Source organism: Saimiri boliviensis, chromosome 2 (genome assembly GCF_048565385.1).
Source record: "Saimiri boliviensis isolate mSaiBol1 chromosome 2, mSaiBol1.pri, whole genome shotgun sequence".
NCBI lineage: Eukaryota > Metazoa > Chordata > Mammalia > Primates > Cebidae > Saimiri > Saimiri boliviensis.
The window spans coordinates 131,112,485-131,128,286 of record NC_133450.1 but is presented as its reverse complement, the minus strand read 5'-3'; the positions used below and the strand labels follow the sequence as shown (position 1 = coordinate 131,128,286).

The 15,802-nt window shown below is 57.4% G+C and overlaps 1 protein-coding gene and 1 long non-coding RNA gene across 2 annotated transcripts in view; one reads left to right on the top strand and one right to left on the bottom strand.

The window, feature by feature from the left end:
• KIF26A (kinesin family member 26A) overlaps positions 1-2,744 on the bottom strand; it is a 41,444-nt gene extending 38,700 nt beyond the window's left edge. The window contains exons 1-2 of the mRNA XM_003933355.3: positions 2,535-2,744; positions 2,027-2,263 (exon numbers count right to left, since the gene is read on the bottom strand). Coding sequence (XP_003933404.2) covers positions 2,027-2,263; positions 2,535-2,576 — 279 coding nt within the window. The 5' untranslated portion in view covers positions 2,577-2,744. The remainder of the gene's footprint in view (positions 1-2,026; positions 2,264-2,534) is intronic.
• LOC120361359 (uncharacterized) lies at positions 2,670-6,457 on the top strand. The gene is made up of 3 exons (XR_005577571.1): positions 2,670-3,730; positions 4,018-4,396; positions 6,075-6,457. It is a non-coding gene; the product is annotated as an uncharacterized LOC120361359 (long non-coding RNA).
• Positions 6,458-15,802: the final 9,345 nt, after the last annotated feature.

Sequence of the window (15,802 nt, the reverse complement as noted above, 5' to 3'; positions counted from 1 at the left end):
GGGGAAATCCTGGAACACCAACTCTAAATCCCCCTTGCCACGTTGGCCTTAGAGAGCAGAGGCCAGGGCCCCCAGACAGTGCACCGGACTCTGGGGAGCACACTTGGGTCCCCCTGGCCGCCCCACAAAGATTTCCCTCCAAACCCAAACACAGAAGCAGCTATGTCTGTACATCTGGGCCCAGGAGGCCAGGCCAGGGCCACAGGCTGCAATTCTGCTAGGAAGCTGAGGACAGCCCAGGCCTGCACAGGGAACAGGACAGTGACCCCCGTCAGGCCCCAGGGTCGCAGGCACAGCAACCCCCATAGCCTGTGGCGAGACAGTGGAAGATGGGGCCTTCTCTCCTGGGGGCATAGCACCCTGCAGGCGGGACAGCACTTCAGAACAGACCCCAGGTGACAGAAGAGACGACAAAGCAGAAGGGGGCCCAGAGTCGAACATAGCCCTGGCTGAGCCCAGCCCAGGACCCTGGTGTGCTGGGTGCCAGCGCCAGCCAGGGAAGGGGGAGCCCCCAGCTGGCACTGAAGAGGAGTTTCCAGTGTCAAAGCGGAGACCGCAGTTGGGTGGTCTGGGGCTCCCTTGATGACCTGTCTCCCGAAGAGACCACCAAGACACCCCCCAGATGAGGAGCCTCAAATCTGCCGGGGACTAGTATGGCCTGCAGCCCTCTCCACTAGGACCCCTGGCCTGCCCACGAATGGGAGCCCCCTCCCCTCCACGGGTGCACACCAGGACCATGGCCCCGGGGCCAGGCAGCATCAGCAGACCAAGCCCACTCCAAGAGTGGGGAGACCAGCTCAGTCACTCCTATCTCTGGCCTGTTTCCCTAACGGGGCAGCAAGATGGGCCTTTAGCTCTGGCTGGACCTCTCCAGGGGGCCCTAAGGGTCTCCTGCTGCCTTTTAAAGTAGATAGATACAGGCCACTGGGGTAGAGAGTGTGGCCAAGGCTGCCCAGAGCAGCGACAGGGCGGGTCCAGCCCCACCCAAGACAGGCCCACAGGCCCCTGGGCCGGGCCAGAGAGAGAGGCTGCAGTACTCCCACCCCTCGCCAAGACTCCCGAGGACCCAGAAAAAGGTGCCCAGGACAGAAAGCACACTGGTACCCTGCCACACCCTGCCCTGCCCCAGACAGGGAAGTCAGGGTCTCAGCTCGCTCCAACCCCCACGGCCCTCCTTGGAGAGCTATATTTAGATTCAATGGGGATTATGTGGACTTCCCAGGAACTCTTTCATAAAGGCTGAAGGTCGGGCAGCGGGCTTCCTCTGGAGACCCCCACCGGCCCCCAGCCTCTGCGAACTTCCAGCATGCATTGTTCCTGGAACAATGGTCCCTGCTCCCGTGAAGCCAGGCAGGCCTACTGGCTAGAAACCCAGGAGAACCCTCCTCTGCAAGCACCCACCCCTGAGGCTGGAGCCCTGAGGCTGGGGGAACGGGGAGGCCCAGACTCCATCACCCCCAGGAGCCTCTGCCTCAGTCTGTCGAAGGAGGTGTGGGACAACAGTTCTTATCCTGGAGCCTGGGAGAGGAGCAGGCAGGGACCCCCCAGCTGCTGGGGGTGGCCCACCCTTTCACCCACCAGGCCCTGCGGCCCCAGGTGTGTAACTTCCAGACACCTGGCTGGCAGCCCAGGTGCCCCAAGGGCCACAGTGCACCAGCTAACCTCTCCCTGCTGGCAGAACAAGAGCTGTCCCGCCCTGGGTGGAGTCCCCGACATGCGTTCTTTCCCCTCCCCCTCCTACACAAACCTGCATTCCAGCTGTGGGACATCTGGGCTGAGGGAGGAGCGCCAACCCAGGCCCCTCCCATTCGAGGCAGCAGGCTCCCTCGGGATGAGCTGCCCGAGCTCACACACGGTATTACAGACCGGGAAATGGAGGCCGGCAGAGGGGAAGACCTGGCTGAAAACTCTCTGTGGAGCCCGCAGCAGGGAAGGAGTGGAACGCTGCTTCCCTCCAAGCCCCAACGTCTACCCAAGTTCAGCGTGGCCTTGCCCAGAGGGATCGGCCTAAGGAAGCGTCACTTACCCGGAGGGTGGTCCCGGGCCCGCTGACCAGCTTCCACGCCTGTCGCTTGAGCTCCACGAGCTTCGTGTCGCAGTGGCGGCACCAGCCGCCTCCGCCGGCCGAGTGGCCCTGCTCTGCGCTGGCCCCGGCGCCCTCGGGCGCAGGGCGGCTGCCGCATGGGTCCTGATCGGGCCTGGCGGGCAGCCTCTTTCGGGGGGACACCTCTGGCGGCGCACGGGCCGGGTCGCCCTCGGCCACCTGCAGGGTGTGGGGGCGGAAGTGGACAGTGAGCCTGGGACGTCCCGCGGTCCAGACCCCAGCGCGCACTGCCCCAGAGTGACGCTCTCGCCGAAGTTAGGAGCGCTGGGCGCGACCCTGGCACTCACCCCCTCCCCCTCCATCCCCGGAGGTCCCGGCTGCCAGTCCGCTACCCGCAGCAGGAGGCCCGGCCCCTAGCGACGCCGCGCACCCCGCGAGTATCTTTGCCGTCCCCCGACCCGCCTCCCTCTCCCGGCCCGGCCACGCGTACCGCGGGCTGTGCCGCGCACAGAGAGACGCCGCGGCCGACCATGGCCGGGGCGCGGGAAGAGCCTGGCGGGCGCTCCGGGCCGCGCTGGCTCTCCGGGGGCGCCGCGGCTAAGTGATCCGGCCCCGAGGCGCCCCCATGGCCCGGCCCAGCCGCTCGGAAGTTCGCGGAGCCTGCGAGTGGCGCAGAGCGCTTGGTGGCCGCGGTGGGCGAGCTCGGGAGGCGAGGGCGGGGCCGGGGCGGGGCCGGGGCTCCCGGGGCGGGCCGCTGGGGGCGGGAGCCCAGGGAGTGCCCCGCCCTTGCCCACTGCTGGCTGGCGCGTTGGGGGTGGGATCCCCGCTTCCCCGCGCCGTCCCTCGTACTCCGAGGACTCCAACCTGTTAGGTGAGTCCCTTCCCGGGGAGGGGCGCTGGGGGCGGCGAGGCGCTAGTTGCGCGCGCGCATGCGCCTCCCGGGACACCGGGGCTGCGCGTCTCCCAGGAGGAGCCGACGCCCCTCCCTCAACCGGCGGGAAAACTGAGGCCGCGGAGGGGACGCGCTTACCCAAGTCCCACGGCGAGGTGGGACGAGGAAGGGGTGGGACCCCGGCCCCCAGACTCCCGGGCGCCTTTCCAGCAAGCCCAGCGTACTCTGCGTGTCGTGGGCCACTTTGGGTCTCACTGTCACGCGTGGGTGAGTGTCGCGGCGGTGTGCGCCTCAGGCCGGGCAGCGCCCGCGCCGGCGTATCCGCGCCTCGGCGAGTCTGCGAACGGCACGTGTCTGCAGCCGCGCGTGTGTCCGCAAGTGGGTGTGCGCGCCGTGCCGCCCGGAAAGCGGGAGGCCCTGCGGGCGTGCGCGGGACCTGTTGTCAGCAGGCCTGGCAGATGGGAACTCAGCTCCGGAATTAATTGCCTGTTTGTCTCCGGCTGGGAGGTCGCCCCCCTTCCCTGGCGACCAGTTGCTCCGGCCCTAGCGGGCCCCCAATGTTGCCGGCATCTGCGGCCGCAGGCGGCTTCGGGGACAGGCTCCGGGTCAGCCCCGAAGCCTGGGTCCCGCCGGGCGGGCTCCCCGGGATGTGAGCGCCACCTGCCGGCCGCCGCGCGCACGACCCCGAGGCTGGGGAGACCCGGCGCCGCGCGTCCCAGGCCTGGAGGCGCACTCCGAAACTCCGGAGGTTGAGATCCCGGCGGAGACCCAGACACGCGACTGCGGCGCCTACCGTGAGGCCTTCGCGCAGACTCCAGACGCCAAACGGACCCTCTCCGCTTTGCCCACCCCCTTTTACTTGGATAAGCCTCCCCGCCCACGCATGCACTCCCCAGAAAGTGGGGTGGATGATCCCCTGCCGGCTTTCCGGGTCGTTGATGACCTTAGGGGTTCGAAAACGCAAGGGGGTGTGGAATAAAGTGGCAGGGGCTCTCCACTCTTTCAGCGATCCGTAAGCCTGCAGCCCCTTTCCACCCTGCCTGGGGCCCCGGAAGCGCTTCCCCTACCCATCTCATCGCAGTCTGGAGAAAGAAAACGGGCGTCAGCCCATATCCGTATCTGGGTACCCAGGACAACACCCCCACCCCACCCCACACTGCGGGCAGACAGCCCCGCCCCCCGCCGCTCCACCGCTCCGGGACACACGCCCTCTATATCCCGTCCCCCCACCCACACGCGCGACCCAGAGCTCGCAGCGATCGGGAGCCCGGGTCCTGCGCCCATGGCCAGCCACACCCGCAACTTCAGCGCTTCCGCTGCCGCGGCGCTTTGGGAAGCACAAGCTCACATCCCATATCCGCAGAGCACCGGGTGCACGATGGGGCTTGAGTCACCTCGCAGGCTCAGCAACAGTCAGGAGCCCCTGACCCCCTACTTCGCCCATCCTAGCAAGGCGCAGGGTGAGCCGGGGAGTCCCCGCGCTGCGCTGTCCGCCCTAGCCACAGCCTCCGGGTGGGTCTGTTCGGGACACAGCCGCTAAGGGAGAGGGAGACGCGGACAACGCCAACGGGGAAAGTACGGCAGCGAGTCCCAGCCCGAGCTGCGGGAGGCGGCTCCGGACCGGCCGTCTCCTTCCGGGCGCCGCACCCCCGGCCGCGCGAGCCGCGCTGCAAAGTCGCGGGACGCCACCTTCGCCGCCCGCCGACCCGCCAGCCCTCACCTTGCCTCGCCGCCTCAGGAGGTGGCTGGTGAAGCCCAGGATGATCTCCGAGTCCAGGCAGAGCGCCCCCATCTCCAGCAGGCTGGGAACCTTGCGGGGCGCGCCGCGGGGCGGCTCGGGCGACCCGGGCAGCGCCATGGAGGAGCGGAGCGGCCCCGAGCGCCTCCCGCCGCCGCCGCCGCCGCCCCGCCCGCGCGCTCACTGGCCGCGCGCCCGCCGTCGCCGCCGCCGCGCCCCGCACCGCGCAGGGCCGCCCGCCAGACCCCCGGTCCTCCGCGGCCCGCGCCCCCGAGCCCTGCGCTCGCTCCGCGCCGCGCGCCCCCGCGCTCCGGCCCCGCCCGCCCGCGCCGACAGCGCCCCCTCCGCCCGGGCGGCGAGCCAGACACCAGCCACGCGGACTGCAGGTGGGGGACAGCGGCCCCGCCCGCAATGGGGCGAGAATGGGGGCCAGAATCGGGTCGCGGTCCGCACCCACCTGCCTCGCACGCCCCCAGACGTCGGCGCCTCCTGCCAGGTGCCGGGCAGGGAGGGGCAGCGCGGCTGCTGTAAAAGCCTGCCGACTGGGGCACAGTCGAAGCCCCCTTCCCCCTCCAGTCTGTCCTGAGGACTCCTCGCGTTGGGGTCCTGGCCCGTGGAAACGCTCAGAGCCCAGTGACCTGTGCATGTCACCCCGCCCACGCTCCAGGGCCCGCATTCAACTTTGGCCTGTAGACCTCCAAGGCCCACCCCAACCGGACCACGGAGCGCACGCTGCGAGACCGCAGTCTCCGAGTCTCCCTTCCAGGATCCCGATTCTCCCAGCACCCGTGGCCTTCCCTGCCCCAACCCCGACTCCCTGAGGGCTGGAAGATTCGGGTTGGCCGCCCGGCAAGACGACTTGACTTTAAGGGTCCGGAACTAGGGGCGGGGGCGGGCGCTCTGCCTGGGTGCTAACTCTAGCCCAGGTCCCGCGCTCCTCCTGTGGGCTGCCCCAGCCCGGCGCGCAACTGAGTGAGATGCCTGGCTTAGGGGAGGATCAAGCAGGCAGAGAGTCTCGCCTAAATGCGCAAGGCCCACGCAGAAGGTCCTTGGGAGTTTCGGGAGTGTCAGGGACACTGCCCAGGAGAGAGGATGCGCCTTGAGCAGGACCTGGAAGGTGAGCAGACGAAGGAAGGAGAACGTTTTCAGCGGCGCCAGCGCGCACCTATGGCCTGGCTGGGGTGCTGAGGCTGGGCTAGACCTTCTGCGCTCTCTGCCCCCTGCACCCCTCTACTCTCCCCTGGGAAGGACCCTGGCCACTCCGCACGACCCCACTGCCCCAGTGTCTGAAGACCAGCCTGCCGACCGGGTCCTTCCCCGACTCCCCCCAGTGGTGGCTGGAGGACGTCTCAACCTGACTCTAACCCCGAGAGCCCAGCACTTAAATTTGTCTCCAACAGCATCACCATAAACGCTGGAATTGCTGACCACATGGCTGATCATGACCACCTGCCCTGTACCCACCCAGACTTCCGGTCTGGTGGAAGAGCTGCCCCCTCCCTGAGTCCACCATCACTCCTGGCCTGGGATCAGGGCAAGTTATAAAGGGGGCCAGAGTCCCCCCTTTCTCCCTGTCACTCTCCAGGAGGACACTCTGGAGACTACCCGCCCTCATCCCTCCCCCACAGGAAGGGGACTGGAGAGGCTGTCCTGGCTCCTTTTCCCCCATCCTGTCTCATCCAAGACCCTGAGCCTGGGGGGTTGGGCTCCCTTCAGCGGACCAAGGGCTTCTGGGAGGAGGCCACCCGCCATGTCAGCGGATTGATTAAAGTCATTGTGAGGATTTTTTTAACATTTAATTTACCAGGCACGCAGAGGCTGGTCAGAGCTGTCCCCGGGGAAATCTAGACCAAGGGAGCAAAACAGAAAAAACCTCCTACCATTCAGCAGAGCCCCTCTGATGGGATTAATTGCCGGAACTCAGCTTCCAATCAGACCACAGGCAGCAACGTTTCAGGGAGGGAGGAGGACATGAGGCTTCAGTGATCAGATTCCTTCCCTGGGTGCTTGGAGCCCAGGGCCCTCCACATCGCCATCTCTCCCCAACCTGCCGGTGCTGGTGAGGACATCCCCCCCCCCCCCGCGCCGCCTCTCCACACCTTCATGTCTCCATGCATGATGAGGTAGAGGGTACCCTCCAGAGCCCAGACCACCCCCATCCACGTCCCTTCAGCCTGCAGGGAGAGAGCTAGGAGGCATCCCAGACACGCTCCCATGGAAACTGAAAACCTGGCAGAGGTGTCTGTAGTAGTGGAAAACAGGTAGGAATGGCCAATCCTTACTTCATCCTTGGTGACAGTCAATGGACAGCAGGTGGACCCGGGACAGGGACAGGCACAGCTGTGGGTAACCCCCCATCTAGGCACCAAGGAAGGAGAGCTAAGCAGATTCCTAGCACAATTAGTGCCTGAAGAATATTTCAGTTTATAGTATTACTACTCAGTTATTTCCTTTTATATTATCCTTTATATATAATCATATATTAGTTTATAGAATGAGTGCCTGAAGAATGTCCTACTAATCTGTTATTTCCATATATATATATAATTATATTTTAGTTCATAGTCGGAGGAATGCCTACAGCAGACACAGTACAGAGCATGAATTAAGGCATAAGCAGCTTATAGTCAGAGGAATGTATAGAACAGACACGGTACAGAGCATGATTTAGGGAAAAACAGTTACACCAGGACAAGAATCCATGGCCCAGGCAGCAGCGTTCAGTGTCATAAAGATATCCGCTGTATGGCAGGCTTGGGGCAAGAGCCACTCCTCCTGATAAAGGAGTTGTAGGACCTTGCTCCAGTTCTTGTGGAAGGCTGCCCTCAGAGCGGCAATCCCGAGGGCCCCCAAGGGCTTAAAACCCCTCCAGTATAATCTCGCCTTGGTGACTGAACTTCATCAGCTCTGGTTACTGTGCTGGTTCAAAACCATCCTCCTATAGAAATCAGTGGAAGCTGCCAGCAGGGGGCGGTAACCAGCCCTGTCAGCTCTGCCGCTGCTGTGTGAGTCAAAGCATCCTCTTCTAGATGTTCTTAGAAGTAGCATGCCCATATATTGCACACTGCACCCTCTTCGCTGTGCACGGCCCACCTCCATGCCTTGGGGACATAATGGGAGTGGACCCCTTGCTTATTGCTCACGACTCTATGACTATCCTTAAAGATGACCTCACTCACTACCCTGCCCCCTAACCTATACCCAATAAATACAGATGCCTCTGGACGTTTGGGCCTCACCTGTCTGTGCTTATAGGTGGCGTGGCCCCCTGCACCCAGCTGCACTTTCCTTGGCCGGGTCCTGTCTCTTTATTTCTTGCGTCCTGTGCCTCAGCACAGCGATAGGGGACACCCCACGACCCTGTAGGGCTTCAGCCCTACAACAGCACTGTGCGGCACAGCCCCGTTCGCCTTTGTAGAGAAGGTTTACGCCTGTGAGGGCCAGGGGCTTTCCTGGGACAGACACCAGAAACAGGTAAGAGAGAAACAGGAGAGAGAGTGGGGGTGGAGCTAGGGAGAGGCTTCATTTCCATTTTACACCATCTGCCTGGTTTTTACTTCTGTGGGTTTTTTAACCAGCCTGTTTAGCCTTTAGTAAAGAAATAAGGAAGGGTTACAGGGCCTAAACTGTCCACAGTACAATGCCCCGAGACCCATGGCCCTAGAAACACACAGGAACATCAGACAGACCCTGATCCTCGCCAAGAGTTGGGGGGATGGGAAAAAGCCCTTCCTCACCTCAAGGAGGCCTCGGGACGCTCCTCATGCTTTCCCAAGCTTGACCAGCTCACTGGGCTCCCTGCCTACCCAGCCCTCCTGGAGCCCAGGACTATGTCTGGGTGCAGGAGAGAGGGTGCCTCAGGAGGGTGGCCACAAGGGAGGCCAACTCGGCTCAGGGCAGGGCCTCCTGGTCAAGCAAAACCCCTCCTCCCCAGCACCAAGGGCAGGCTTCGGGCCGTCACTGCACCGGATCTTCAGAGGACATCTGAGTGCCTGAGGGAGGGGGGCCGGCCAGGGGGGTTTAGCCAGCACCCATGTTCTCCGGACCAGGCTCTGTCTTACCCACATGGTGCTATCTACTCACCTAATCTGCACAACAGTGCTGGCGCGGGTATTGTATGATTGGCGTTTTACAGATGAGGAAATGAGGTTCTGAGTGGGGAGGTCAGCCTCCAGGTTTCGCCCCAGGAGTCTGTGCTCCTAAGCCCTTTGTTTATAGCCTCCTCCTCTTCCCTTCCCCCAGAGCCTGGCCTCAGGGGTTCGGCTGCTGAGCAAGGGACCCAGCCCTGGCCTTGGAACCAGGTCAGCCCAGGATCGAGGGCCAGTCAGCTCTGAACCAAGGTGTGGGAGCCCAGCCAGGATCCCACGGAGGACCCTGTGCTAAGGGTTTGTTGAATAGGGAGACTAGGGACGCTCGCTGGTCCCTGGCTGACTGCTCTGAGGACCTCACCCTGTGCCAGAGGAGCTCCAGGACCAGCACAGAGGAACAGCTGGGGATGCCTGGCTTCAGCACCTTGGTCAGCACCAGGAGGGGGCTTCGGCAGGCAAGGGTAGCTGGGGAGGAGGGATGAGGGAGTGTCCTGGAGCAAATTAGTCATTCGCTCATCCACCCTTTCAATTCAGTCCTCCTGGAGTTGTCCTTGACTCCTGCTTGCTCATCGCCCCCACCTCCCCCATCCATCGGATCTGTCCCCACCACCCTAATGGAATGTCAGCCCCTGGAGGGGATTCTGCAATGCCATGCCCACTTCAGCACAGCCGCCAGGTGAGTCTTCACGAAGGTGGTGGGCTCCTTCCGCTTCTCAACCCTGGCTGACCCCTCTCCCGCCGCTCTGCCCCCACACATTCTGCTCCAGCCCCAAGGGCCTCCTCACTGTTCCCAACATGCAGCCACCCTGACTTGAGTGTCTGCCCCACCGTTCCCACTGCCTGGGGGGGGGTTCCCCCAGACTTCCACATGCCTGCCTTTCTCCACGCCCTTCCTTTTCCTTTTTTGAAATAGGGTCTTGCTCTGTCACCCAGGCTGGAGTGCAGTGATGCAATCACAGCTCACTGCGGCCTGGACCTCCCAGTCTAAACCGATCCTCCCACCTCAGCCTTCTGAGTAGCTGGGGCCGCAGGCACACGCCACCACACTCAGATAGCTTTTTAAAAATTTTTTGTAGAGACCAGATTTCACTGTGTTGCCCGGGCTGGTCTCTAACTCCTGGGCTCAAGCTCAAGCAATCCTCCTGCCTCAGTCTCCCAAAGTGCTGGGGTTATAGGCGTGAGCCATCATGCCTTTTTTTTTTTTTTTTTTTTTTTTTTTTTAATGGTGGATCTCTCTGTTGCCCAGGCTGGAGTGCAATGGCACAATCTCTGCTCACCGCAACCTCCACCTCGTGGCTTCAAGCAATTCTCCTGCCTCAGCTTCCCGAGTAGCTGGGATTACAGATGCGCACCACCACGCGTGGCTAATTTTGTATTTTTAGCAGAGACGGGATTTCTCCATGTCAGTCACGGTGGTCTTGAACTTCCGACCTCAGGCGGTCTGCCCACCTCAGCCTCCCAAAGTGCTGGGACTGCAGGCATGACCCACCACATCTGGCCCCACCAGACCTTTTCTAAGCAAAGCTTTCCCTACCAGCCTTATGTAAAATGCCAGGCCCTCCCTGCATTCTGCAGCCCCACCCAAGTTTCCTGTCCCTCCTTAGCACTTACCAGGAGCTGACATAGATGTTTCTTACTTGTGTATTGTCCCTCATCCCCTTTAGAATACCAGCTCACTGAGGGCAGGAAAGGTTTGGTTGAGCATCTGGTACAGCATTGAAGCTCATTCACTTTTGTTGAAAAAATAAAAGGAATGCATGACCCCCAGGCTTGTTCTCTGTGCCACCAGGTCCTGCCACATTCCCCCTGCAGAGGGGCTCCTGTCCTTCCCGCCCCAGCCTTGTCCCGACCCTACCACACCCCGCCCTAGCTCTCTGCTCTGGCCCCCTCACTGGCCCCACCCTGGTTTCTCCCACCCCCTCCCCACCACACTGCACCTCAAGGCTGCAGGGCCAGACCCCACCCCAGGATACTTGGCCCAGGCCCCCGCAGCCCAGCTAAGTCAGCCAGGCTGACCTCATGGGACCTGCAAGGCAGCATGTGGCTCCCAGCTGCCCCAGCCTGAGGACACTTCCTGGGCCCAGGTGGAAGCATTCCTGGTCAACCTGCACCTTCTCTGTTCCCCTGGCAGAAGTGCCTGTAGCACCAAGCGGTCTCCAAAACTCCCAGCAAGTGCCCTCACCACCAGCCCAGCCCGAAAGGCCCACAGCCTGGCTCTCTCCTCTCTGTGCTTGGCTCCCCTGCCCCGTCCTCCACAGGATCCGACTCCCTGAACCCCTCTCCATGCCCACCGCACTCAAGCCCTGGCAGGACTCCTCGGAGTCTCTACCTCTCTCAGCCACATCTGGAATGGAGACACTGCCACTTGTGGCCAGCAGATGGCACACTTTGGCCACACTCTGTGGCCAGAGGAAGATGAAAAAGCTCTCTTGGTCCAGTTCTCCTTTTATGCAGATAGGAAAACTGAGTTTCTGAGAGAGTGAGGGTGCACCAGGGCCTGGAACCCAGGGCTCACCCTCAAGGCCCACAAGACCGCCCTGTGGCTTCACCAGTGTCCCTCTGTGTTCTCCCCACCTCACCTAACCGGCCTTAGCTCATCTAATCCCATACCCCTGACTTCCTTGTTCCTCCTATTCCTGCCTCTTCTCCGTCTACTCCTTGTAGGCTGGGCTCAGCCTCCAGCTTGAGGACAGGCAGTGACTGGGCAGAAGGACACATAAGTGAGGAGTCTTACCAGGTCCCCAGGCACCTTGGCTGACGCTGCAACCTGCAAAACTTTGGGAAACCCCCTAGCACAGGTGCAGAGCCTGGACAGCCCCACTGCCATGCCAGAAGTGGCTCCAGTGCCTCCTGAAGAGCCCAGGGGTGAATCTCATACAAAACTCCCAGCCTCCCTCAGCTCTGGATCTCCAAGGACCAAGGCTGGACATGACGGCAGCCTCATGAGTAGTGGTTGTGTGTGTGTGTGTGTGTGTGTGTGTGTGTGAATATGACGTACACAAGAGTGTAGAGCATTGATGTACCACACAGAGAGTGAGGTGGTGAATCAGTGAAGATGGGAACGTGGAGGGTGCCACTCCCTGCAGACTCTAGGGTCCAGCCAACATCGTTAACCACATCAAAGACACCACACATTTCAGAAGCTGCCATCCCATGGCCAAACAGGATATGGCATCTCCAAAACTAGTCCTGGGCATGATGGTGGAATTTCTTCAGAGAAGGAAAATATTGATTTCCATGGACAAGTGCAGAGACAATTCAGAGGACAATTTAAAAAGCACTTGGAAAATAAATATATAACAAATAAAATTCAAGAGAGGTTGAAAGATAAAATTTTTAAAAACCTCTCTGAAAGTAAAAAAGAGTTGGAAAATGAGATGGGAGCATTTTTTGAATTACAGAATTAAAGTAGGAAATTCAGTGTCTGAATCACAGGAGTTCCTGAGAAGGACAGAAAAAATAATGAGCAAAGGAATAATACAAAAACATTTTCCAGAACTAAGAGCTAGTAATCTTCAATGCTCAAAACAAGAAAAGGATGGTGAGAGGAGGGGGCAGTCAGGGAAGGCCAACATCTTGAAATTTCAAAATAACACCAGGAACAAACGAAAAATACTAAAAGCTTCTGGGGCTAAGAGGAGGAAGGTGGATCAGGAAGCCAACTGACAGATACCTGACTGCTCAACGGAAACAATAAAAATGAGAAGATGATGGACTTTAGTGTCCAAAACTGAGCGAAAATGATTTCCTGTCTAGAATTCTATACCCAGCTAAACTATTAATATCAGCTTAGCATAAAAGTAAAGACAAAAAGGTTTGCCTTTGATTTTTCTCTTTTTTTTTTTTTTTTTTTTCATTTTTTTGAGATGAAGTTTCACTCTTATTGCCCAACCTGGAGTGCAATGGCACAATCTCGGTTCACTGCAACCTTTGCCTCCCAGGTTCAAGTGATTCTCCTGCCTCAGCCTCCCAAGTAGCTAGGATTACAGGCCCACACCACCATACCCAGCTAATTTTGTGTGTGTGTTTTTTTAGTAGAGATGGAGTTTCACCACGTTGGCCAAGCTGGTCTCAAACTCCTGACCTCAGGTAGGTCCACCCACCTCAGCCTCCCAAAGTGCTGGGATTACAGGCATGAGCCACAGTGCCCCACTGATTTTTCTCTTTCTTAAAGTTCTTGGATAATGGACTCCCCCTCAGCAAGAAACTAAACTCAAGGAAAAAGAGGATGTGGAATCAAGGAGATGGGAGCTAACCCAAGGAAGTGGTGAATGGAGATTAAGGATGTCCACTGAACTGCAGTCCCAAGATGTCCATATAGGAGCAAGCATTAACCACTCTCTATAGGTAGGGAAAAAGAAAAGAAGGAAGGAATTAGATTACATGTTGTATTTGAACACATTTAGAAGAGATTTAAACTTCTAGCAATCAGCATGGGGCTGAGCACAGTGGCTCATCCGTGTAATCTCAGTTCTTTGGGGGACCAAGGCAGGAGGATCATTTGTGGCCAGGAGTTCAAGACTACCCTTGACAACATAGTAACACCTTGACTCAACAACAACAGAAAACTAAAATTAGGCATGGTGGTGTGCACCTGTAGTCTCAGCTACTCGGGAGGCTAAGGCCAGAGGATTGCTTGAGCCCAGGAGTTTGAGGCTGCAGTGAACTAAAAATCACACCACTATACTCTAGCCTGGTGACAGAGCAAGACTCCATCTCAAAAAAAAAAAAAAATCAAAGAGCATGGGAATTATTCACAATACAAAAAATAATTATGCCAACTTTAAAATAAAACATTTTTAAGATGAAAGCTGTATCAGAAAAGCACTGTGATCAGAGTATGCTACAAGGCTCAGTTGTGAACCATCTTTACATAGCTGACAATCCTAATGTAAACGCTGAATGCTGATTTAATCAAAAATTGTGACCAAGTTATAAGAATGATAGGAGTAGGGTTGACAAAATAGTGAGAGTGATATAAAATCCTCAGCCTCCATAGTAGATCCCCAGAAAGGACATAAAACTGAAAAGTAAAAATTGCAGGAAAGTGGGTTACTTGGAATACAGAAGGAAATAGGAGAAGCAGCTAAAAGAGGTCCCTGCCAAGAAGTAGGACTTGGGATGGGAATAGGTGGGGCAGGAGGCTTCTGTGTTTCCTCCAACACTTATGCTCATTTGACTTCTTAAATTATATGCTGTTTAAATTTCATTTTAAAGTAATTATTTGCTTAATTTAAATATGTAGATATATAGTTCTGAGTAACTCCTAGAAGAAATCCCAATGGAAATTATAAAGAAGGCAAGTAAATGAATACTACATATCACCGTGTGTGGTCTGAGACCAAAGTGGTTCTCAAAGGAAAATTAAATCCTTACATGTGTCTAAGACAAGAAGGAGTATTAATAAAGAACAAATAACACTTCGGGAGGATGAGGCAGATGAATCACCTAAGGTCAGCAGTTCAAGACCAGCCTGGCCAACATGGTGAAACCCTGTCTCTACTAAAAATACAAAAATTAGCTGGGCATGGTGGCTTGCACCTGTAATCCCAGCTACTCGGGAAGCTGAGGCAGGAGAATTGCTTAAACCTGGGAGGCAGAGGTTGCAGTGGCCAAGATCATGCCACTGTACTCCAGCCTGGGCAACAGAGCAAGACTTTGTCTCAAAAATAAATAAACAAAAAGACTAAATAAGCCAGACTTTGCAAAATGTGCTACCAAGTACTGCCTTAGCCATGGGGTGTTGCTTAGCCTGTGTATTGGGGTGTCTTTCCAATAAACCACTCAGTCAGGATGATTTGGGCAAAATTTTAACTGGAACTAAAGGAGGGCTGGCAAGGAGTGAGGTGGGGGATGGGAATCCCTGGAGAGTTCCCTCAGAAGGGACTGAGCTGGCCATGTTACTTAGACATCATCAGTGGCCACTTCTAAAAGTAGCCTCTGTAATGCATGGTACTTCTGCTGACCCCAAGCCTTCAGGGAAATTTTGTGAGTATAGGAAACGCTACATACACATGCAACTTGCTTATGATGGGGGAGCATTTGTCCCATCCCTGAGCCAGTTGGTGCATCTGAGCCCCCAGCAGATGGTGTGAGAAGTCTGGCAGAGCTCTCACTCCAAAGGAGGGCATAACAGAGGGCATGGCAGAAGCCACCAGGGCGTACCTGCAACAACATTGGCAGGCCCTGGGGACAGCCACAGATGTCTCAAGAAAAGAAATGTGGTTTTTAAAAAAAATGTCAACAGTCTACAGGTAGGAGTAGGAGCCAGTGTTCTTGGGGTAATAAGGAGATGGGTAAAGACTTTCACTCTGGGCCAAGATAAAGTAACAGAGACCAGATTTATACTCCCAGCAGAAATAAACACTGGACAAAGTACATGAAACACCAGTTTACAGGCATTGTCTATCAGGCAGGACAGGAGAGTGAACCCTGAGAGCAGGAAAACAAAGGTGAGCCCTGATTGCCCCAGCCCATTGCCTGGAGAAAGGACAGGCCTCAGCATGAGAAAGGAGGACCCAGGAGGGGCCCACAGGTGCCCCTAAACAGGGAGACACAGTAGAAAGTGTGGAAAGATCAGGGTGGCTAGAGAATACAGAATAGAGTCAGCACAAAAACTTAGCTCTGGACCTCTGCAGAGGGCGCCCCTTGAATCTTCAGCTGAGTATGGATCAACTCATGAGTGTTCACAAACTACCCAAGGCTTTGGATAAAACTACCTGAAAGGGGCCGAGGGGAAGCTGCCCATATTCCAAACCATGCTGGGAGCTAAAGCAGGTATTTGTATAGCTATGTTCATAGCAGCATTACAGTAGCCAACAGGTGGAAGCAACCCAAATGTCTACCGGTGATGAATGGATAACAAAATGTGGTATATCCATGCAACAGAATATTACTCAGCCTTAAAAAGGAAGAAAATTCTGACACATAGTACAACATGGATGAATCTTGAAGTTGAAATAAGTGAAATAAGCCAGTCACAAAAGGACACATACCACAGGATTTCATTTAGATAAGGTCCTTAGAGTCATCAAATTCAT